This window comes from Dendropsophus ebraccatus, chromosome 1, assembly GCF_027789765.1.
Source record: "Dendropsophus ebraccatus isolate aDenEbr1 chromosome 1, aDenEbr1.pat, whole genome shotgun sequence".
In the NCBI taxonomy this organism is placed as follows: Eukaryota; Metazoa; Chordata; class Amphibia; order Anura; family Hylidae; genus Dendropsophus; species Dendropsophus ebraccatus.
This window is the reverse complement of record NC_091454.1, coordinates 233,491,132-233,514,863: the sequence shown is the minus strand read 5'-3', so window position 1 is coordinate 233,514,863 and position 23,732 is coordinate 233,491,132. Positions and strand designations below refer to the sequence as shown.

General features: G+C 59.7%; 1 protein-coding gene across 1 annotated transcript in view; it reads right to left on the bottom strand.

Annotated features, from left to right (window-relative positions):
• Positions 1-648: 648 nt before the first annotated feature.
• GPS2 (G protein pathway suppressor 2) overlaps positions 649-23,732 on the bottom strand; it is a 70,717-nt gene continuing 47,633 nt past the window's right edge. The window contains exons 5-12 of the mRNA XM_069950322.1: positions 3,793-3,872; positions 3,631-3,710; positions 3,020-3,188; positions 2,862-2,948; positions 2,649-2,728; positions 2,139-2,231; positions 1,854-1,937; positions 649-911 (exon numbers count right to left, since the gene is read on the bottom strand). Of these exons, the coding sequence (XP_069806423.1) occupies positions 828-911; positions 1,854-1,937; positions 2,139-2,231; positions 2,649-2,728; positions 2,862-2,948; positions 3,020-3,188; positions 3,631-3,710; positions 3,793-3,872 (757 nt within the window). The 3' untranslated portion in view covers positions 649-827. The remainder of the gene's footprint in view (positions 912-1,853; positions 1,938-2,138; positions 2,232-2,648; positions 2,729-2,861; positions 2,949-3,019; positions 3,189-3,630; positions 3,711-3,792; positions 3,873-23,732) is intronic.

Genomic DNA, 23,732 nt, shown 5'->3' with positions numbered 1-23,732 from the left:
GGTACTATAATAATTCACCACCGGCTGCGGGGCTCTGTCGGCAGGGGTTGCCTTCTCTGCCGCAGAAGAGATTTTCTGGAACCGGCTCCATCCATCAGAAGCGCAGACGTGTAGGGTCCCCAGCTTTGTCACACCAGCAGAGGGCGCACCAACTCCAGATGCCCCCAGGAAGGAAGGAGACCAAGGCCCTGATCCATCCTCTGGAAGGGTTGGTTAGCGCTCAGGTGCGCGGCTCAGCCATAATAACCCTACCATCCCTCGTTCCTTCTAATATACCCGACTTCCCATGACCGTTGATATGCAGCGGTGCTGGCGCTGTTAACCTGTCTGATGATTTCCCCGTCCCTGGTCAGGTGGCGGCACTCTCAGGTGCGCCATCATTGAGACTTACTAGAAATCCAATTCAGTTTTATTCCAACAGATGGAAAGAGGGTCAAGGGCCCAGGGAAGGTCTGATTTCTAGTGAGCAAATCCTTGGACGCTTGGCATTGCTCCTGATCACCATTCCATCTGTTTCCAGATCTGGGAGTGTGATCTGGTGGAGTGCAAGCTCCTGAGCCTAGATCAACCAGCTGTCTCTGACTGGATGGGCAGTGTTATACTGAACATGGAGTAAGGTGAAGCCAGTCAATGAGTACAGGCCACAAGTGTGGATGACGTCACTTTATTTACAGCACCATCTGTGTGCAGGGATGGAAGGGGGCGGACGGGCTGCGTCCTGTAGCGTCTCTTACATCACGTCAGCTAATACACAAAAGGTCTGACTTGTATCGGAATATTTACACTCATCCTCTAGATAAAGCTTTGCCTGTTATCAGCCGTGACAATTACTTGTGGTAGAATCTCTGGTTCTGTCCGTGCTGCATAAAAGGAAGACGAGGAGAGGGCTGCGGTGACGCCTGGAACCCGGACTGTGGAGAAAGGCAAAGAGAACTGAGAACAAGATCGCCGCAAGGCTGCGCCAGGGCGATCGCCATAAGGCTGCACGAGGGCGATCGCCATAAGGCTGCACGAGGGCGATCGCCATAAGGCTGCACGAGGGCGATCGCCATAAGGCTGCACGAGGGCGACCGCCATAAGGCTGCACGAGGGCGACCGCCATAAGGCTGCACGAGGGCGACCACCGCAAGGCTGCACGAGGGCGACCACCGCAAGGCTGCACGAGGGCGATCACACCACAAGGCTGCACCAGGGTGATCACACCACAAGGCTGCACGAGGGCGATCACACCACAAGGCTGCACGAGGGCGATCACACCACAAGGCTGCACGAGGGCGATCACACCACGAGGGCGACCACCGCAAGGCTGCACGAGGGCGACCACCGCAAGGCTGCACGAGGGCGATCACACCACAAGGCTGCACCAGGGTGATCACACCACAAGGCTGCACCAGGGTGATCACACCACAAGGCTGCACGAGGGCGATCACACCACAAGGCTGCACGAGGGCGATCACACCACAAGGCTGCACGAGGGCGATCACACCACGAGGGCGACCACCGCAAGGCTGCACGAGGGCGACCACCGCAAGGCTGCACGAGGGCGATCACACCACAAGGCTGCACCAGGGTGATCACACCACAAGGCTGCACGAGGGCGATCACACCACAAGGCTGCACGAGGGCGACCACCGCAAGGCTGCACGAGGGCGACCACCGCAAGGCTGCACGAGGGCGACCACCGCAAGGCTGCACGAGGGCGACCACCGCAAGGCTGCACGAGGGCGACCACCGCAAGGCTGCACGAGGGCGACCACCGCAAGGCTGCACGAGGGCGACCACCGCAAGGCTGCACGAGGGCGACCACCGCAAGGCTGCACGAGGGCGACCGCCATAAGGCCTGCTTCTCTTACCGTATGTGGTTGCTGGGGTGGAGTCCCGTGTGGGTATCCTCCAGGAGAAGCAGACCGGGATGGGTGGGAGTAAGACAAGGCCGACTGAAAAAGAGAACAATTCAAGAGGTGACTGGCTACTAGTGATGAAGTCTATCACCTCAATCATTGGACGTTTACGGACGCCATGACTAGAATCCTAAGGCCGGAGACTCTCACATTCAGCAGAAATAAGGACCGGACACCCGGTAGATGTGTGCGTCCACAATTGGGCAGAAATACACAGCAATGCGGCAGGTCTCTTACCTTGGTGGGCTGCATGGGGACTGCTATTGGTGGGGCGGTCAGGAGGGTCTGTGTGGGATGCAGAGCCTGGGGGTGCATGGGACGAAGCGTGGACTGTAGAGAGACAGTAATGCAAAGAATGAAATGCGCCTCCCAAGAACATCTCTATATACGGAGGAACTCCAACCTAGACAGGCGCTGGACACACAGTGAAGTTGTCCTCATTAATTCAGAGGTCCCATACCTGGCTGTGGATAGCCCCCCATCCCCCCCCCCACAACCTGGCTGTGGAGCCGCACACTGTGGACTATAGCCCCCCCCCCCCGGCTGTGGAGCCGCACACTGTGGACTATAGCCCCCCCCCCCCCCCCCCGGCTGTGGAGCCGCACACTGTGGACTATAGCCCCCCCCCGGCGGTGCAGCTGCCCTGTGAATCTATGTGATCTGTTAGTGGTGTAAAGTTCTAGGTAACTAGGCCCAAGTGGATGCACCAGGACTAGACGGGACATTACGGGACTGGCTGCTACTCACAGAGTCGGTAAATCCGGACTGCTGGTTGGCATGTTCCAGCTGCTTTTGGAGCGGTATGGTGCTGCTTGGAGGCATAAATCCTGAAGAGGACAAAATTGTGAGATACCAAAGGCCTCTGCACCACCGACAAGACGAGAACGGGAGCAAAGATTAGGAGACTACCCCCCCTCCCCCCAAAGAATCAGCCACATGAGGACAAACAGGACTACAAACCTGCATGAGCCCCCGTGTAGTGGCCGTGAACGGCGTAGCCGGGCTGCTGGTGAGACAGGTACTGCATGGTGGGGAAGGCAGCCGGACCTGCGCCAGAGAGACAGCGGGTGACTACAAGTCCATCACACATCAGCATCACACACAAGGAGCCCACTCACCTCTGATGGACTGGCTCCCAGTGTAGCTGACCGGGCCTGCCTGACCACCTCCAAAGCTGTGCTGTGCTTGGCTGACCGTGTACGGACTGTGTCCTGACTGACTGCTCGGGTACTGACCATGCTCCGCCGCGGTGGGGCTGAAGGATGGCTGGGTGGGGTAATGGCGGCCCTGTGGGGAGAAGACAGATGACTGCAGGAGAGAAGCTTCAGCAAATACACAACATAGGATGCAGAAACCACATGGGGGACCCCTCCGAATATCCAGCTTCAATGGACCTGGTGGGGGGCAATGAGCCAAGAGTGGGCCACACTCAGCACTATCACACACATGGGGGACCCCTCCGAATATCCAGCTTCAATGGACCTGGTGGGGGGCAATGAGCCAAGAGTGGGCCACACTCAGCACTATGACACATGGGGGACCCCTCCGAATATCCAGCTTCAATGGACCTGGTGGGGGGCAACGGGCCAAGAGTGGGCCACACTCAGCACTATGACACATGGGGGACCCCTCCAAATATCCAGCTTCAATGGACCTGGTGGGGGGCAACGGGCCAAGAGTGGGCCACACATGGGAGGACACAAGTTCTGCCAATGGAGCCAACACTCACCGTGATCACTGGAGGCCCAAACATCTGCTTGGCCCGATCAGCCATGAGAGAGCTATGACGGGAGTGACCCCCAGGACTCCCTAGAAGATATGGAAAAGTCACGTCATATCGAAGGACACAAGTTAGGGCCGGAGAAAAAGGTTCCTGAAGGTCTGATCTTACCCTGCATGTTGATGAGGTGGGCGCCGGTGTGCATGACCATGCCCTGCTGGTAGGCCGCCGATGTCAGCGTGGTCAGGTCACTACACAACAAAGACCAGGCGGTAAGGTTCCTGTCATCCCATCATTCCAAGACCCTTTCATCCTCAACATCCCCATCCTCCTAGTGTTCTTCAAGTCCTAGTCCCTGTAAGAGACCCTCGCTATAAACACCCCCATCCTGCTCTTTCCTGCCCCCCTGACCCCTCAGACTACTCTTATGGCCCCTCAGCCTACTCTTATGGCCCATTATACCCCTGATCCCACCACCTGTAGGGCCCCTCAGCCTACTCTTATGGCCCATTATACCCCTGATCCCAGCACCTGTAGGGGCCCCTCAGCCTACTCTTATGGCCCATTGTCCCCCTGATCCCAGCACCTGTAGGGGCCCTCAGCCTACTCTTATGGCCCATTGTCCCCCTGATCCCACCACCTGTAGGGGCCCCTCAGCCTACTCTTATGGCCCACTGTCCTCCTGATTCCAGCACCTGTAGGGGCCCCTCAGCCTACTCTTATGGCCCATTATACCCCTGATCCCAGCACCTGTAGGGGCCCTCAGCCTACTCTTATGGCCCATTATACCCCTGATCCCAGCACCTGTAGGGGCCCCTCAGCCTACTCTTATGGCCCACTGTCCTCCTGATCCCAGCACCTGTAGGGGCCCCTCAGCCTACTCTTATGGCCCACTGTCCTCCTGATCCCAGCACCTGTAGGGGCCCCTCAGCCTACTCTTATGGCCCACTGTCCTCCTGATCCCACCACCTGTAGCTGACCCTCAGCCTACTCTTATGGCCCACTGTCCCCCTGATCCCAGCACCTGTAGGGCCCCTCAGCCTACTCTTATGGCCCATTATACCCCTGATCCCACCACCTGTAGGGCCCCTCAGCCCACTCTTATGGCCCATTATACCCCTGATCCCACCACCTGTAGGGGCCCCTCAGCCTACTCTTATGGCCCATTATACCCCTGATCCCAGCACCTGTAGGGGCCCCTCAGCCTACTCTTATGGCCCATTGTCCCCCTGATCCCAGCACCTGTAGGGGCCCTCAGCCTACTCTTATGGCCCATTGTCCCCCTGATCCCACCACCTGTAGGGGCCCCTCAGCCTACTCTTATGGCCCATTATACCCCCCTGATCCCAGCACCTGTAGGGGCCCCTCAGCCTACTCTTATGGCCCATTGTCCTCCTGATCCCAGCACCTGTAGGGGCCCTCAGCCTACTCTTATGGCCCACTGTCCTCCTGATTCCAGCACCTGTAGGGGCCCCTCAGCCTACTCTTATGGCCCATTATACCCCTGATCCCAGCACCTGTAGGGGCCCTCAGCCTACTCTTATGGCCCATTATACCCCTGATCCCAGCACCTGTAGGGGCCCCTCAGCCTACTCTTATGGCCCACTGTCCTCCTGATCCCACCACCTGTAGGGGACCCTCAGCCTACTCTTATGGCCCACTGTCCCCCTGATCCCAGCACCTGTAGGGCCCCTCAGCCTACTCTTATGGCCCATTATACCCCTGATCCCACCACCTGTAGGGGCCCCTCAGCCTACTCTTATGGCCCATTATACCCCTGATCCCAGCACCTGTAGGGGCCCCTCAGCCTACTCTTATGGCCCATTATACCCCTGATCCCAGCACCTGTAGCTGACCCTCAGCCTACTCTTATGGCCCATTATACCCCTGATCCCAGCACCTGTAGGGCCCCTCAGCCTACTCTTATGGCCCATTATACCCCTGATCCCACCACCTGTAGGGGCCCCTCAGCCTACTCTTATGGCCCATTATACCCCTGATCCCAGCACCTGTAGGGCCCCTCAGCCTACTCTTATGGCCCACTGTCCCCCTGATCCCACCACCTGTAGGGGCCCCTCAGCCTACTCTTATGGCCCATTATACCCCTGATCCCAGCACCTGTAGGGGCCCTCAGCCTACTCTTATGGCCCACTGTCCTCCTGATCCCACCACCTGTAGGGGCCCCTCAGCCTACTCTTATGGCCCACTGTCCCCCTGATCCCAGCACCTGTAGCTGACCCTCAGCCTACTCTTATGGCCCACTGTCCCCCTGATCCCAGCACCTGTAGGGGCCCCTCAGCCTACTCTTATGGCCCATTGTCCTCCTGATCCCAGCACCTGTAGGGGCCCCTCAGCCTACTCTTATGGCCCATTATACCCCTGATCCCACCACCTGTAGGGGCCCCTCAGCCTACTCTTATGGCCCACTGTCCCCCTGATCCCAGCACTTGTAGGGGCCCCTCAGCCTACTCTTATGGCCCACTGTCCCCCTGATCCCAGCACCTGTAGGGCCCCTCAGCCTACTCTTATGGCCCACTGTCCTCCTGATCCCAGCACCTGTAGGGGCCCCTCAGCCTACTCTTATGGCCCATTATACCCCTGATCCCACCACCTGTAGGGGCCCCTCAGCCTACTCTTATGGCCCATTATACCCCTGATCCCAGCACCTGTAGGGGCCCTCAGCCTACTCTTATGGCCCACTGTCCTCCTGATCCCACCACCTGTAGGGGCCCCTCAGCCTACTCTTATGGCCCACTGTCCCCCTGATCCCAGCACCTATAGCTGACCCTCAGCCTACTCTTATGGCCCACTGTCCCCCTGATCCCAGCACCTGTAGGGGCCCCTCAGCCTACTCTTATGGCCCATTGTCCTCCTGATCCCAGCACCTGTAGGGGCCCCTCAGCCTACTCTTATGGCCCATTATACCCCTGATCCCACCACCTGTAGGGACCCTCAGCCTACTCTTATGGCCCACTGTCCTCCTGATCCCACCACCTGTAGGGGCCCCTCAGCCTACTCTTATGGCAAAATGTCCTCCTGATCCCAGCACCTGTAGGGGCCCCTCAGCCTACTCTTATGGCCCATTGTCCTCCTGATCCCACCACCTGTAGGGCCCCTCAGCCTACTGTTATGGCCCACTGTCCTCCTGATCCCACCACCTGTAGGGGCCCCTCAGCCTACTCTTATGGCCCACTGTCCTCCTGATCCCACCACCTGTAGGGCCCCTCAGCCTACTCTTATGGCCCACTGTCCCCCTGATCCCAGCACCTGTAGGGTCCCTCAGCCTACTCTTATGGCCCACTGTCCTCCTGATCCCAGCACCTGTAGGGGCCCCTCAGCCTACTCTTATGGCCCATTATACCCCTGATCCCACCACCTGTAGGGGCCCTCAGCCTACTCTTATGGCCCACTGTCCTCCTGATCCCACCACCTGTAGGGGCCCCTCAGCCTACTCTTATGGCCCATTATACCCCTGATCCCAGCACCTGTAGGGGCCCCTCAGCCTACTCTTATGGCCCACTGTCCCCCTGATCCCAGCACCTGTAGCTGACCCTCAGCCTACTCTTATGGCCCACTGTCCCCCTGATCCCAGCACCTGTAGGGGCCCCTCAGCCTACTCTTATGGCCCATTGTCCTCCTGATCCCAGCACCTGTAGGGGCCCCTCAGCCTACTCTTATGGCCCATTATACCCCTGATCCCACCACCTGTAGGGGCCCCTCAGCCTACTCTTATGGCCCACTGTCCCCCTGATCCCAGCACCTGTAGGGCCCCTCAGCCTACTCTTATGGCCCACTGTCCTCCTGATCCCAGCACCTGTAGGGGCCCCTCAGCCTACTCTTATGGCCCATTATACCCCTGATCCCACCACCTGTAGGGGCCCCTCAGCCTACTCTTATGGCCCATTATACCCCTGATCCCAGCACCTGTAGGGGCCCTCAGCCTACTCTTATGGCCCACTGTCCTCCTGATCCCACCACCTGTAGGGGCCCCTCAGCCTACTCTTATGGCCCACTGTCCCCCTGATCCCAGCACCTGTAGCTGACCCTCAGCCTACTCTTATGGCCCACTGTCCCCCTGATCCCAGCACCTGTAGGGGCCCCTCAGCCTACTCTTATGGCCCATTGTCCTCCTGATCCCAGCACCTGTAGGGGCCCCTCAGCCTACTCTTATGGCCCATTATACCCCTGATCCCACCACCTGTAGGGGCCCCTCAGCCTACTCTTATGGCCCACTGTCCCCCTGATCCCAGCACTTGTAGGGGCCCCTCAGCCTACTCTTATGGCCCACTGTCCCCCTGATCCCAGCACCTGTAGGGGGCCCTCAGCCTACTCTTATGGCCCACTGTCCTCCTGATCCCAGCACCTGTAGGGGCCCCTCAGCCTACTCTTATGGCCCATTGTCCCCCTGATCCCACCACCTGTAGGGGGCCCTCAGCCTACTCTTATGGCCCACTGTACCCCAGTTTCCAGCACCTGTAGGGGCCCTCAGCCTACTCTTATGGCCCATTATACCACTGATCCCACCACCTGTAGGGGCCCCTCAGCCTACTGTTATGGCCCACTGTCCTCCTGATCCCACCACTTGTAGGGGCCCCTCAGCCTACTCTTATGGCAAAATGTCCTCCTGATCCCAGCACCTGTAGGGGCCCCTCAGCCTACTCTTATGGCCCACTGTCCTCCTGATCCCACCACCTGTAGGGCCCCTCAGCCTACTCTTATGGCCCACTGTCCTCCTGATCCCACCACCTGTAGGGCCCCTCAGCCTACTCTTATGGCCCACTGTCCTCCTGATCCCAGCACCTGTAGGGGCCCCTCAGCCTACTCTTATGGCCCATTATACCCCTGATCCCAGCACCTGTAGGAGCCCTCAGCCTACTGTTATGGCCCACTGTACCCCTGATCCCACCACCTGTAGGGCCCCTCAGCCTACTCTTATGGCCCATTATACCCCTGATCCCACCACCTGTAGGGGACCCTCAGCCTACTCTTATGGCCCACTGTCCTCCTGATTCCAGCACCTGTAGGGGCCCCTCAGCCTACTCTTATGGCCCACTGTCCCCCTGATCCCAGCACCTGTAGGGGCCCTCATCCTACTCTTATGGCCCACTGTCCCCCTGATCCCAGCACCTGTAGGGGCCCTCAGCCTACTCTTATGGCCCATTATACCCCTGATCCCACCACCTGTAGGGGCCCCTCAGCCTACTCTTATGGCCCACTGTCCCCCTGATCCCAGCACTTGTAGGGGCCCCTCAGCCTACTCTTATGGCCCACTGTCCCCCTGATCCCAGCACCTGTAGGGGCCCTCAGCCTACTCTTATAGCCCACTATCCCCCTGATCCCAGCACCTGTAGGGCCCCTCAGCCTACTCTTATGGCCCACTGTCCTCCTGATCCCAGCACCTGTAGGGGCCCCTCAGCCTACTCTTATGGCCCATTATACCCCTGATCCCACCACCTGTAGGGGCCCTCATCCTACTCTTATGGCCCACTGTCCTCCTGATCCCAGCACCTGTAGGGGCCCCTCAGCCTACTCTTATGGCCCACTGTCCCCCTGATCCCACCACCTGTAGGGGGCCCTCAGCCTACTCTCATGGCCCACTGTCCTCCTGATCCCAGCACCTGTAGCTGACCCTCAGCCTACTCTTATGGCCCACTGTCCTCCTGATCCCACCACCTGTAGGGGCCCTCAGCCTACTCTTATGGCCCACTGTCCCCCTGATCCCACCACCTGTAGGGGCCCCTCAGCCTACTCTTATGGCCCATTATACCCCTGATCCCACCACCTGTAGGGGCCCCTCAGCCTACTCTTATGGCCCACTGTCCCCCTGATCCCAGCACTTGTAGGGGTCCCTCAGCCTACTCTTATGGCCCACTGTCCCCCTGATCCCAGCACCTGTAGGGCCCCTCAGCCTACTCTTATGGCCCATTATACCCCTGATCCCAGCACCTGTAGGGGCCCCTCAGCCTACTCTTATGGCCCATTATACCCCTGATCCCACCACCTGTAGGGGCCCTCATCCTACTCTTATGGCCCACTGTCCTCCTGATCCCAGCACCTGTAGGGGCCCCTCAGCCTACTCTTATGGCCCACTGTCCCCCTGATCCCACCACCTGTAGGGGGCCCTCAGCCTACTCTCATGGCCCACTGTCCTCCTGATCCCAGCACCTGTAGGGGCCCCTCCGCCTACTCTTATGGCCCACTGTCCCCCTGATCCCAGCACCTGTAGGGGCCCTCAGCCTACTCTTATGGCCCATTATACCCCTGATCCCAGCACCTGTAGGGGCCCCTCAGCCTACTCTTATGGCCCATTGTCCCCCTGATCCCAGCACCTGTAGGGGCCCCTCAGCCTACTGTTATGGCCCACTGTCCTCCTGATCCCAGCACCTGTAGGGGCCCCTCAGCCTACTCTTATGGCCCATTATACCCCTGATCCCAGCACCTGTAGGGGCCCCTCAGCCTACTCTTATGGCCCACTGTCCTCCTGATCCCACCACCTGTAGGGGGCCCTCAGCCTACTCTTATGGCCCACTGTCCCCCTGATCCCAGCACCTGTAGGGGCCCCTCAGCCTACTCTTATGGCCCATTATACCCCTGATCCCACCACCTGTAGGGGCCCCTCAGCCTACTGTTATGGCCCACTGTACCCCAGTTTCCAGCACCTGTAGGGGCCCTCAGCCTACTCTTATGGCCCATTATACCCCTGATCCCACCACCTGTAGGGGCCCCTCAGCCTACTGTTATGGCCCACTGTCCTCCTGATCCCAGCACCTGTAGGGGCCCCTCAGCCTACTCTTATGGCCCATTATACCCCTGATCCCAGCACCTGTAGGGGCCCCTCAGCCTACTCTTATGGCCCACTGTCCCCCTGATCCCAGCACCTGTAGGGGCCCCTCAGCCTACTCTTATGGCCCACTGTCCTCCTGATCCCACCACCTGTAGGGGCCCTCAGCCTACTCTTATGGCCCACTGTCCTCCTGATCCCAGCACCTGTAGGGGCCCTCAGCCTACTCTTATGGCCCATTATACCCCTGATCCCAGCACCTGTAGGGCCCCTCAGCCTACTCTTATGGCCCATTATACCCCTGATCCCAGCACCTGTAGGGGCCCCTCAGCCTACTCTTATGGCCCACTGTCCCCCTGATCCCACCACCTGTAGGGGGCCCTCAGCCTACTCTTATGGCCCACTGTACCCCTGATCCCAGCACCTGTAGGGGCCCCTCAGCCTACTCTTATGGCCCACTGTCCTCCTGATCCCACCACCTGTAGGGGCCCCTCAGCCTACTCTTATGGCCCATTATACCCCTGATCCCAGCACCTGTAGGGGCCCCTCAGCCTACTCTTATGGCCCATTATACCCCTGATCCCAGCACCTGTAGGGGCCCCTCAGCCTACTCTTATGGCCCACTGTCCCCCTGATCCCAGCACCTGTAGGGGCCCCTCAGCCTACTCTTATGGCCCACTGTCCCCCTGATTCCAGCACCTGTAGGGGCCCTCAGCCTACTCTTATGGCCCATTATACCCCTGATCCCACCACCTGTAGGGGCCCTCATCCTACTCTTATGGCCCACTGTCCCCCTGATCCCAGCACCTGTAGGGGCCCCTCAGCCTACTCTTATGGCCCATTATACCCCTGATCCCACCACCTGTAGGGGCCCTCAGCCTACTCTTATGGCCCACTGTCCTCCTGATCCCAGCACCTGTAGGGGCCCCTCAGCCTACTCTTATGGCCCATTATACCCCTGATCCCAGCACCTGTAGGGGCCCCTCAGCCTACTCTTATGGCCCACTGTCCTCCTGATCCCAGCACCTGTAGGGGCCCTCAGCCTACTCTTATGGCCCACTGTCCCCCTGATTCCAGCACCTGTAGGGGCCCTCAGCCTACTCTTATGGCCCACTGTCCCCCTGATCCCAGCACCTGTAGGGGCCCTCAGCTTACTCTTATGGCCCACTGTCCTCCTGATCCCACCACCTGTAGGGGCCCCTCAGCTTACTCTTATGGCCCACTGTCCCCCTGATCCCAGCACCTGTAGGGGCCCCTCAGCCTACTCTTATGGCCCACTGTCCCCCTGATCCCAGCACCTGTAGCTGACCCTCAGCCTACTCTTATGGCCCACTGTCCCCCTGATCCCACCACCTGTAGGGCCCCTCAGCCTACTCTTATGGCCCATTATACCCCTGATCCCAGCACCTGTAGGGGCCCCTCAGCCTACTCTTATGGCCCACTGTCCTCCTGATCCCAGCACCTGTAGGGGCCCTCAGCCTACTCTTATGGCCCACTGTCCCCCTGATCCCAGCACCTGTAGGGCCCCTCAGCCTACTCTAATGGCCCATTATACCCCTGATCCCAGCACCTGTAGGGGCCCCTCAGCCTACTCTTATGGCCCACTGTCCTCCTGATCCCACCACCTGTAGGGGCCCCTCAGCCTACTCTTATGGCCCACTGTCCTCCTGATCCCACCACCTGTAGGGACCCTCAGCCTACTCTTATGGCCCATTATACCCCTGATCCCAGCACCTGTAGGGGCCCTCAGCCTACTCTTATGGCCCACTGTCCCCCTGATCCCAGCACCTGTAGCTGACCCTCAGCCTACTCTTATGGCCCACTGTCCCCCTGATCCCACCACCTGTAGGGGCCCCTCAGCCTACTCTTATGGCCCACTGTCCCCCTGATCCCAGCACCTGTAGGGGCCCTCAGCCTACTCTTATGGCCCACTGTCCTCCTGATCCCACCACCTGTAGGGGCCCCTCAGCCTACTCTTATGGCCCATTGTCCCCCTGATCCCACCACCTGTAGGGGCCCCTCAGCCTACTCTTATAGCCCACTGTCCTCCTGATTCCAGCACCTGTAGGGGCCCTCAGCCTACTCTTATGGCCCATTATACCCCTGATCCCACCACCTGTAGGGGCCCTCAGCCTACTCTTATGGCCCACTGTCCTCCTGATCCCACCACCTGTAGGGGCCCCTCAGCCTACTCTAATGGCCCACTGTCCTCCTGATCCCAGAACCTGTAGGGGCCCCTCAGCCTACTCTTATGGCCCACTGTCCTCCTGATCCTACCACCTGTAGGGGCCCCTCAGCCTACTCTTATGGCCCACTGTCCTCCTGATCCCAGCACCTGTAGGGGCCCCTCAGCCTACTCTTATGGCCCATTATACCCCTGATCCCACCACCTGTAGGGGCCCCTCAGCCTACTCTTATGGCCCACTGTCCCCCTGATCCCAGCACCTGTAGGGGCCCCTCAGCCTACTCTTATGGCCCATTATACCCCCCTGATCCCAGCACCTGTAGGGGCCCTCAGCCTACTCTTATGGCCCACTGTCCTCCTGATCCCACCACATGTAGGGGCCCCTCAGCCTACTCTTATGGCCCATTATACCCCTGATCCCACCACCTGTAGGGGCCCCTCAGCCTACTCTTATGGCCCACTGTCCTCCTGATCCCAGCACCTGTAGGGCCCCTCAGCCTACTCTTATGGCCCATTATACCCCTGATCCCACCACCTGTAGGGCCCCTCAGCCTACTCTTATGGCCCACTGTCCCCCTGATCCCACCACCTGTAGGGGCCCCTCAGCCTACTCTTATGGCCCACTGTCCCCCTGATCCCACCACCTGTAGGGGCCCTCAGCCTACTCTTATGGCCCACTGTCCTCCTGATCCCACCACCTGTAGGGCCCCTCAGCCTACTCTTATGGCCCATTATACCCCTGATCCCACCACCTGTAGGGGCCCCTCAGCCTACTCTTATGGCCCACTGTCCTCCTGATCCCAGCACCTGTAGGGGCCCCTCAGCCTACTCTTATGGCCCATTGTCCTCCTGATCCCAGCACCTGTAGGGCCCCTCAACCTACTCTTACGGCCCACTGTCCTCCTGATCCCAGCACCTGTAGGGCCCCTCAGCCTACTCTTATGGCCCATTATACCCCTGATCCCACCACCTGTAGGGGCCCCTAAGCCTACTCTTACGGCCCATTGTCCTCCTGATCCCACCACCTGTAGGGGCCCCTCAGCCTACTCTTATGGCCCACTGTCCTCCTGATCCCACCACCTGTAGGGCCCCTCAGCCTACTCTTACGGCCCACTGTCCTCCTGATCCCAGCACCTGTAGGGGCCCCTCAGCCTACTCTTATGGCCCATTATACCCCTGATCCCACCACCTGTAGGGGGCCCTCAGCCTACTCTTATGGCCCACTGTCCTCCTGATCCCAGCACCTGTAGGGCCCCTCAGCCTACTCTTATGGCCCACTGTCCTCCTGATCCCACCACCTGTAGGGGGCCTCAGCCTACTCTTATGGCCCACTGTCCTCCTGATCCCACCACCTGTAGGGGCCCCTCAGCCTACTCTTACGGCCCACTGTCCTCCTGATCCCACCACCTGTAGGGGCCCCTCAGCCTACTCTTATGGCCCATTATACCCCTGATCCCACCACCTGTAGGGGGCCCTCAGCCTACTCTTATGGCCCACTGTCCTCCTGATCCCAGCACCTGTAGGGGCCCCTCAGCCTACTCTTATGGCCCATTATACCCCTGATCCCACCACCTGTAGGCGCCCTCAGCCTACTCTTATGGCCCACTGTCCTCCTGATCCCACCACCTGTAGGGCCCCTCAGCCTACTCTTATGGCCCATTATACCCCTGATCCCAGCACCTGTAGGGCCCCTCAGCCTACTCTTATGGCCCACTGTCCTCCTGATCCCAGCACCTGTAGGGACCCTCAGCCTACTCTTATGGCCCACTGTCCTCCTGATCCCACCACCTGTAGCTGACCCTCAGCCTACTTTTATGGCCCACTGTCCTCCTGATCCCACCACCTGTAGGGGCCCCTCAGCCTAATCTTATGGCCCACTGTCCCCCTGATCCCACCACCTGTAGGGGCCCCTCAGCCTACTCTTATGGCCCACTGTCCTCCTGATCCCAGCACCTGTAGCTGACCCTCAGCCTACTCTTATGGCCCACTGTCCTCCTGATCCCTGCACCTGTAGGGGCCCCTCAGCCTACTCTTATGGCCCATTATACCCCTGATCCCTGCACCTGTAGGGCCCCTCAGCCTACTCTTATGGCCCACTGTCCTCCTGATCCCACCACCTGTAGGGGCCCCTCAGCCTACTCTTATGGCCCATTGTACCCCTGATCCCAGCACCTGAGGGGCCCCTCAGCCTACTCTTATGGCCCACTGTCCTCCTGATCCCACCACCTGTAGGGGTCCTCAGCCTACTCTTATGGCCCATTATACCCCTGATCCCACCACCTGTAGGGGGCCCTCAGCCTACTCTTATGGCCCACTGTCCTCCTGATCCCACCACCTGTAGGGGGCCCTCAGCCTACTCTTATGGCCCACTGTCCTCCTGATCCAACCACCTGTAGGGCCCCTCAGCCTACTCTTATGGCCCATTATACCCCTGATCCCAGCACCTGTAGGGGCCCCTCAGCCTACTCTTATGGCCCATTATACCCCTGATCCCAGCACCTGTAGGGCCCCTCAGCCTACTCTTATGGCCCACTGTCCTCCTGATCCCAGCACCTGTAGGGGCCCCTCAGCCTACTCTTATGGGCCACTGTCCTCCTGATCCCACCACCTGTAGGGGCCCCTCAGCCTACTCTTATGGCCCATTCTACCCCTGATCCCAGCACCTGTAGGGGCCCCTCAGCCTACTCTTATGGCCCACTGTCCTCCTGATCCCACCACCTGTAGGGGTCCTCAGCCTACTCTTATGGCCCATTATACCCCTGATCCCACCACCTATAGGGGGCCCTCAGCCTACTCTTATGGCCCACTGTCCTCCTGATCCCACCACCTGTAGGGGGCCCTCAGCCTACTCTTATGGCCCACTGTCCTCCTGATCCCACCACCTGTAGGGCCCCTCAGCCTACTCTAATGGCCCATTATACCCCTGATCCCAGCACCTGTAGGGGCCCCTCAGCCTACTCTTATGGCCCATTATACCCCTGATCCCACCACCTGTAGGGCCCCTCTGCCTACTCTTATGGCCCACTGTCCTCCTGATCCCACCACCTGTAGGGCCCCTCAGCCTACTCTAATGGCCCATTGTACCCCTGATCCCAGCACCTGTAGGGACCCTCAGCCTACTCTCATGGCCCACTGTCCTCCTGATCCCAGCACCTGTAGGGGCCCCTCAGCCTACTCTTATGGCCTATTATACCCCTGATCCCAGCACCTGTAGGGGCCCCTCAGCCTACTCTTATGGCCCATTATACCCCTGATCCCACCACCTGTAGGGGCCCCTCAGCCTACTCTTATGGCCCACTGTCCCCCTGATCCCACCACCTGTAGGGGCCCTCAGCCTACTCTTATGGCCCGTTGTACCCCTGATCCCAGCACCTGTAGGGGCCCCTCAGCCTACTCTTATGGCCCATTATACCCCTGATCCCAGCACCTGTAGGGGCCCCTCAGCCTACTCTTATGGCCCACTGTCCTCCTGATCCCTGCACCTGTAGGGGCCCCTCAGCCTACTCTTATGGCCCACTGTCCTCCTGATCCCACCACCTGTAGCTGACCCTCAGCCTACTTTTATGGCCCACTGTCCTCCTGATCCCACCACCTGTAGGGGCCCCTCAGCCTACTCTTATGGCCCACTGTCCCCCTGATCCCACCACCTGTAGGGGCCCCTCAGCCTACTCTTATGGCCCACTGTCCTCCTGATCCCAGCACCTGTAGCTGACCCTCAGCCTACTCTTATGGCCCACTGTCCTCCTGATCCCTGCACCTGTAGGGGCCCCTCAGCCTACTCTTATGGCCCATTATACCCCTGATCCCTGCACCTGTAGGGCCCCTCAGCCTACTCTTATGGCCCACTGTCCTCCTGATCCCACCACCTGTAGGGGCCCCTCAGCCTACTCTTATGGCCCATTGTACCCCTGATCCCAGCACCTGTAGGGGCCCCTCAGCCTACTCTTATGGCCCACTGTCCTCCTGATCCCACCACCTGTAGGGGGCCTCAGCCTACTCTTATGGCCCATTATACCCCTGATCCCACCACCTGTAGGGGGCCCTCAGCCTACTCTTATGGCCCACTGTCCTCCTGATCCCACCACCTGTAGGGGGCCCTCAGCCTACTCTTATGGCCCACTGTCCTCCTGATCCAACCACCTGTAGGGCCCCTCAGCCTACTCTTATGGCCCATTATACCCCTGATCCCAGCACCTGTAGGGGCCCCTCAGCCTACTCTTATGGCCCATTATACCCCTGATCCCAGCACCTGTAGGGACCCTCAGCCTACTCTTATGGCCCACTGTCCTCCTGATCCCAGCACCTGTAGGGGCCCCTCAGCCTACTCTTATGGCCCACTGTCCACCTGATCCCACCACCTGTAGGGGCCCCTCAGCCTACTCTTATGGCCCATTGTACCCCTGATCCCAGCACCTGTAGGGGCCCCTCAGCCTACTCTTATGGCCCACTGTCCTCCTGATCCCACCACCTGTAGGGGTCCTCAGCCTACTCTTATGGCCCATTATACCCCTGATCCCACCACCTATAGGGGGCCCTCAGCCTACTCTTATGGCCCACTGTCCTCCTGATCCCACCACCTGTAGGGGGCCCTCAGCCTACTCTTATGGCCCACTGTCCTCCTGATCCCACCACCTGTAGGGCCCCTCAGCCTACTCTAATGGCCCATTATACCCCTGATCCCAGCACCTGTAGGGGCCCCTCAGCCTACTCTTATGGCCCAATATACCCCTGATCCCAGCACCTGTAGGGCCCCTCTGCCTACTCTTATGGCCCACTGTCCACCTGATCCCACCACCTGTAGGGCCCCTCAGCCTACTCTAATGGCCCATTGTACCCCTGATCCCAGCACCTGTAGGGACCCTCAGCCTACTCTCATGGCCCACTGTCCACCTGATCCCAGCACCTGTAGGGGCCCCTCAGCCTACTCTTATGGCCGATTATACCCCTGATCCCAGCACCTGTAGGGGCCCCTCAGCCTACTCTTATGGCCCATTATACCCCTGATCCCACCACCTGTAGGGGCCCCTCAGCCTACTCTTATGGCCCACTGTCCCCCTGATCCCACCACCTGTAGGGGCCCTCAGCCTACTCTTATGGCCCATTGTACCCCTGATCCCAGCACCTGTAGGGGCCCCTCAGCCTACTCTTATGGCCCATTATACCCCTGATCCCAGCACCTGTAGGGGCCCCTCAGCCTACTCTTATGGCCCACTGTCCTCCTGATCCCTGCACCTGTAGGGGCCCCTCAGCCTACTCTTATGGCCCACTGTCCTCCTGATCCCACCACCTGTAGGGGTCCTCAGCCTACTCTTATGGCCCATTATACCCCTGATCCCACCACCTATAGGGGGCCCTCAGCCTACTCTTATGGCCCACTGTCCTCCTGATCCCACCACCTGTAGGGGGCCCTCAGCCTACTCTTATGGCCCACTGTCCTCCTGATCCCACCACCTGTAGGGCCCCTCAGCCTACTCTAATGGCCCATTATACCCCTGATCCCAGCACCTGTAGGGGCCCCTCAGCCTACTCTTATGGCCCATTATACCCCTGATCCCAGCACCTGTAGGGCCCCTCTGCCTACTCTTATGGCCCACTGTCCTCCTGATCCCACCACCTGTAGGGCCCCTCAGCCTACTCTAATGGCCCATTGTACCCCTGATCCCAGCACCTGTAGGGACCCTCAGCCTACTCTCATGGCCCACTGTCCTCCTGATCCCAGCACCTGTAGGGGCCCCTCAGCCTACTCTTATGGCCTATTATACCCCTGATCCCAGCACCTGTAGGGGCCCCTCAGCCTACTCTTATGGCCCATTATACCCCTGATCCCACCACCTGTAGGGGCCCCTCAGCCTACTCTTATGGCCCACTGTCCCCCTGATCCCACCACCTGTAGGGGCCCTCAGCCTACTCTTATGGCCCGTTGTACCCCTGATCCCAGCACCTGTAGGGGCCCCTCAGCCTACTCTTATGGCCCATTATACCCCTGATCCCAGTACCTGTAGGGGCCCCTCAGCCTACTCTTATGGCCCACTGTCCTCCTGATCCCTGCACCTGTAGGGGCCCCTCAGCCTACTCTTATGGCCCACTGTCCTCCTGATCCCACCACCTGTAGCTGACCCTCAGCCTACTTTTATGGCCCACTGTCCTCCTGATCCCACCACCTGTAGGGGCCCCTCAGCCTAATCTTATGGCCCACTGTCCCCCTGATCCCACCACCTGTAGGGGCCCCTCAGCCTACTCTTATGGCCCACTGTCCTCCTGATCCCAGCACCTGTAGCTGACCCTCAGCCTACTCTTATGGCCCACTGTCCTCCTGATCCCTGCACCTGTAGGGGCCCCTCAGCCTACTTTTATGGCCCATTATACCCCTGATCCCTGCACCTGTAGGGCCCCTCAGCCTACTCTTATGGCCCACTGTCCTCCTGATCCCACCACCTGTAGGGGCCCCTCAGCCTACTCTTATGGCCCATTGTACCCCTGATCCCAGCACCTGTAGGGGCCCCTCAGCCTACTCTTATGGCCCACTGTCCTCCTGATCCCACCACCTGTAGGGGTCCTCAGCCTACTCTTATGGCCCATTATACCCCTGATCCCACCACCTGTAGGGGGCCCTCAGCCTACTCTTATGGCCCACTGTCCTCCTGATCCCACCACCTGTAGGGGGCCCTCAGCCTACTCTTATGGCCCACTGTCCTCCTGATCCAACCACCTGTAGGGCCCCTCAGCCTACTCTTATGGCCCATTATACCCCTGATCCCAGCACCTGTAGGGGCCCCTCAGCCTACTCTTAAGGCCCATTATACCCCTGATCCCAGCACCTGTAGGGACCCTCAGCCTACTCTTATGGCCCACTGTCCTCCTGATCCCAGCACCTGTAGGGGCCCCTCAGCCTACTCTTATGGCCCACTGTCCTCCTGATCCCACCACCTGTAGGGGCCCCTCAGCCTACTCTTATGGCCCATTGTACCCCTGATCCCAGCACCTGTAGGGGCCCCTCAGCCTACTCTTATGGCCCACTGTCCTCCTGATCCCACCACCTGTAGGGGTCCTCAGCCTACTCTTATGGCCCATTATACCCCTGATCCCACCACCTGTAGGGGCCCCTCAGCCTACTCTTATGGCCCACTGTCCTCCTGATCCCAGCACCTGTAGGGGCCCCTCAGCCTACTCTTATGGCCCACTGTCCTCCTGATCCCACCACCTGTAGGGGGCCCTCAGCCTACTCTTATGGCCCACTGTCCTCCTGATCCCACCACCTGTAGGGCCCCTCAGCCTACTCTAATGGCCCATTATACCCCTGATCCCAGCACCTGTAGGGGCCCCTCAGCCTACTCTTATGGCCCATTATACCCCTGATCCCAGCACCTGTAGGGCCCCTCTGCCTACTCTTATGGCCCACTGTCCTCCTGATCCCACCACCTGTAGGGCCCCTCAGCCTACTCTAATGGCCCATTGTACCCCTGATCCCAGCACCTGTAGGGACCCTCAGCCTACTCTCATGGCCCACTGTCCTCCTGATCCCAGCACCTGTAGGGGCCCCTCAGCCTACTCTTATGGCCTATTATACCCCTGATCCCAGCACCTGTAGGGGCCCCTCAGCCTACTCTTATGGCCCATTATACCCCTGATCCCACCACCTGTAGGGGCCCCTCAGCCTACTCTTATGGCCCACTGTCCCCCTGATCCCACCACCTGTAGGGGCCCTCAGCCTACTCTTATGGCCCATTGTACCCCTGATCCCAGCACCTGTAGGGGCCCCTCAGCCTACTCTTATGGCCCATTATACCCCTGATCCCAGCACCTGTAGGGGCCCCTCAGCCTACTCTTATGGCCCACTGTCCTCCTGATCCCTGCACCTGTAGGGGCCCCTCAGCCTACTCTTATGGCCCACTGTCCTCCTGATCCCACCACCTGTAGGGGTCCTCAGCCTACTCTTATGGCCCATTATACCCCTGATCCCACCACCTGTAGGGGGCCCTCAGCCTACTCTTATGGCCCACTGTCCTCCTGATCCCACCACCTGTAGGGGGCCCTCAGCCTACTCTTATGGCCCACTGTCCTCCTGATCCAACCACCTGTAGGGCCCCTCAGCCTACTCTTATGGCCCATTATACCCCTGATCCCAGCACCTGTAGGGACCCTCAGCCTACTCTTATGGCCCACTGTCCTCCTGATCCCAGCACCTGTAGGGGCCCCTCAGCCTACTCTTATGGCCCACTGTCCTCCTGATCCCACCACCTGTAGGGGCCCCTCAGCCTACTCTTATGGCCCATTGTACCCCTGATCCCAGCACCTGTAGGGGCCCCTCAGCCTACTCTTATGGCCCACTGTCCTCCTGATCCCACCACCTGTAGGGGTCCTCAGCCTACTCTTATGGCCCATTATACCCCTGATCCCACCACCTATAGGGGGCCCTCAGCCTACTCTTATGGCCCACTGTCCTCCTGATCCCACCACCTGTAGGGGGCCCTCAGCCTACTCTTATGGCCCACTGTCCTCCTGATCCCACCACCTGTATGGGCCCCTCAGCCTACTCTTATGGCCCATTATACCCCTGATCCCAGCACCTGTAGGGGCCCCTCAGCCTACTCTTATGGCCCATTATACCCCTGATCCCAGCACCTGTAGGGCCCCTCTGCCTACTCTTATGGCCCACTGTCCTCCTGATCCCACCACCTGTAGGGCCCCTCAGCCTACTCTTATGGCCCACTGTACCCCAGTTTCCAGCACCTGTAGGGGCCCTCAGCCTACTCTAATGGCCCATTGTACCCCTGATCCCAGCACCTGTAGGGACCCTCAGCCTACTCTCATGGCCCACTGTCCTCCTGATCCCAGCACCTGTAGGGGCCCCTCAGCCTACTCTTATGGCCTATTATACCCCTGATCCCAGCACCTGTAGGGGCCCCTCAGCCTACTCTTATGGCCCATTATACCCCTGATCCCACCACCTGTAGGGGCCCCTCAGCCTACTCTTAGGGCCCACTGTCCCCCTGATCCCACCACCTGTAGGGGCCCTCAGCCTACTCTTATGGCCCATTGTACCCCTGATCCCAGCACCTGTAGGGGCCCCTCAGCCTACTCTTATGGCCCATTATACCCCTGATCCCAGCACCTGTAGGGGCCCCTCAGCCTACTCTTATGGCCCACTGTCCTCCTGATCCCTGCACCTGTAGGGCCCCTCAGCCAACTCTTATGGCCCACTGTCCTCCTGATCCCACCACCTGTAGGGACCCTCAGCCTACTCTTATGGCCCATTATACCCCTGATCCCACCACCTGTAGCTGACCCTCAGCCTACTCTTATGGCCCATTATACCCCTGATCCCACCACCTGTAGCTGACCCTCAGCCTACTCTTATGGCCCACTGTCCTCCTGATCCCACCACCTGTAGGGGCCCTCAGCCTACTCTTATGGCCCACTGTCCCCCTGATCCCAGCACCTGTAGGGACCCCTCAGCCTACTCTTATGGCCCACTGTCCTCCTGATCCCAGCACCTGTAGGACCCCTCAGCCTACTCTTATGGTCCACTGTCCTCCTGATCCCACCACCTGTAGGGGTCCCTCAGCCTACTCTTATGGCCCATTATACCCCTGATCCCACCACCTGTAGGGGGCCCTCAGCCTACTCTTATGGCCCACTGTCCTCCTGATCCCAGCACCTGTAGGGGCCCTCAGCCTACTCTTATGGCCCATTATACCCCTGATCCCACCACCTGTAGGGGCCCCTCAGCCTACTCTTATGGCCCACTGTCCTCCTGATCCCAGCACCTGTAGGGGCCCCTCAGCCTACTCTTATGGCCCACTGTCCTCCTGATCCCAGCACCTGTAGGGGCCCCTCAGCCTACTCTTATGGCCCACTGTCCTCCTGATCCCAGCACCTGTAGCTGACCCTCAGCCTACTCTTATGGCCCACTGTCCTCCTGATCCCAGCACCTGTAGGGGCCCCTCAGCCTACTCTTATGGCCCACTGTCCTCCTGATCCCAGCACCTGTAGGGCCCCTCAGCCTACTCTTATGGCCCACTGTCCTCCTGATCCCAGCCCTGTAGGGCCCCTCAGCCTACCTCTTATGGCCCACTGTCCTCCTGATCCCAGCACCTGTAGGGGCCCTCAGCCTACTCTTAGGGCCCACTGTCCCTCCTGATCCCAGCACCTGTAGGGGCAGCCTCAGCCTACTCTTATGGCCATTATACCCCTGATCCCAGCACCTGTAGAGGGGCCCATCAGCCTACTCTTATGGCCCACTGTCCGCCATGATCCCACCACCTGTAGGGCCCCTCAGCCTACTCTTATGGCCAATGAGTACCCCTGATCCCAGCACCTGTAGCTGACCCTCAGCCTACTCTTATGGCCCATTTCCCCTGATCCCACCACCTGTAGGGGGCCCCTCACCTACTCTATGGCCCATGATACCCTGATCCCAGCACCTTAGGGGACCCTCAGCCTACTCTTATGGCCCACTGTCCTCCTGATCCCAAGCACCTGTAGGGACCCTCAGCCTACTCTTATGGCCCACTGTCCTCCTGATCCACCACCTGTAGGGGCCCCTCAGCCTACTCTTATGGCCACTGTACCTCCTGATCCCAGCACCTGTAGGGCCCTCAGCCTACTCTTATGGCCCACTGTCCTCCTGATCCCACACCTGTAGGGCCCCTCAGCTACTCTTATGGCCCACTGTCCCTCCTGATCCCAGCACCTGTAGGGGCCCCTCAGCCTACTCTTATGGCCCACTGTCCCTCCTGATCCCAGCCACCTGTAGGGGCCCTCAGCCTACTCTTATGGCCCACTGTCCTCCCTGATCCCTAGCACCTGTAGGGCCCCTCAGCCTACTCTTATGGCCCACTGTCCTCCTGATCCCAGCACCTGTAGGGACCCTCAGCCTACTCTTATGGCCCACTGTCCTCCTGATCCCAGCACCTGTAGGGGCCCCTCAGCCTACTCTTATGGCCCACTGTCCTCCTGATCCCAGCACCTGTAGGGGCCCTCAGCCTACTCTTATGGCCCACTGTCCCTCCTGATCCCAGCACCTGTAGGGGCCCCTCAGCCTACTCTTATGGCCCACTGTCCTCCTGATCCCACCACCTGTAGGGGCCCCTCAGCCTACTCTTATGGCCCACTGTGCCTCCTGATCCCACACCTGTAGGGCCC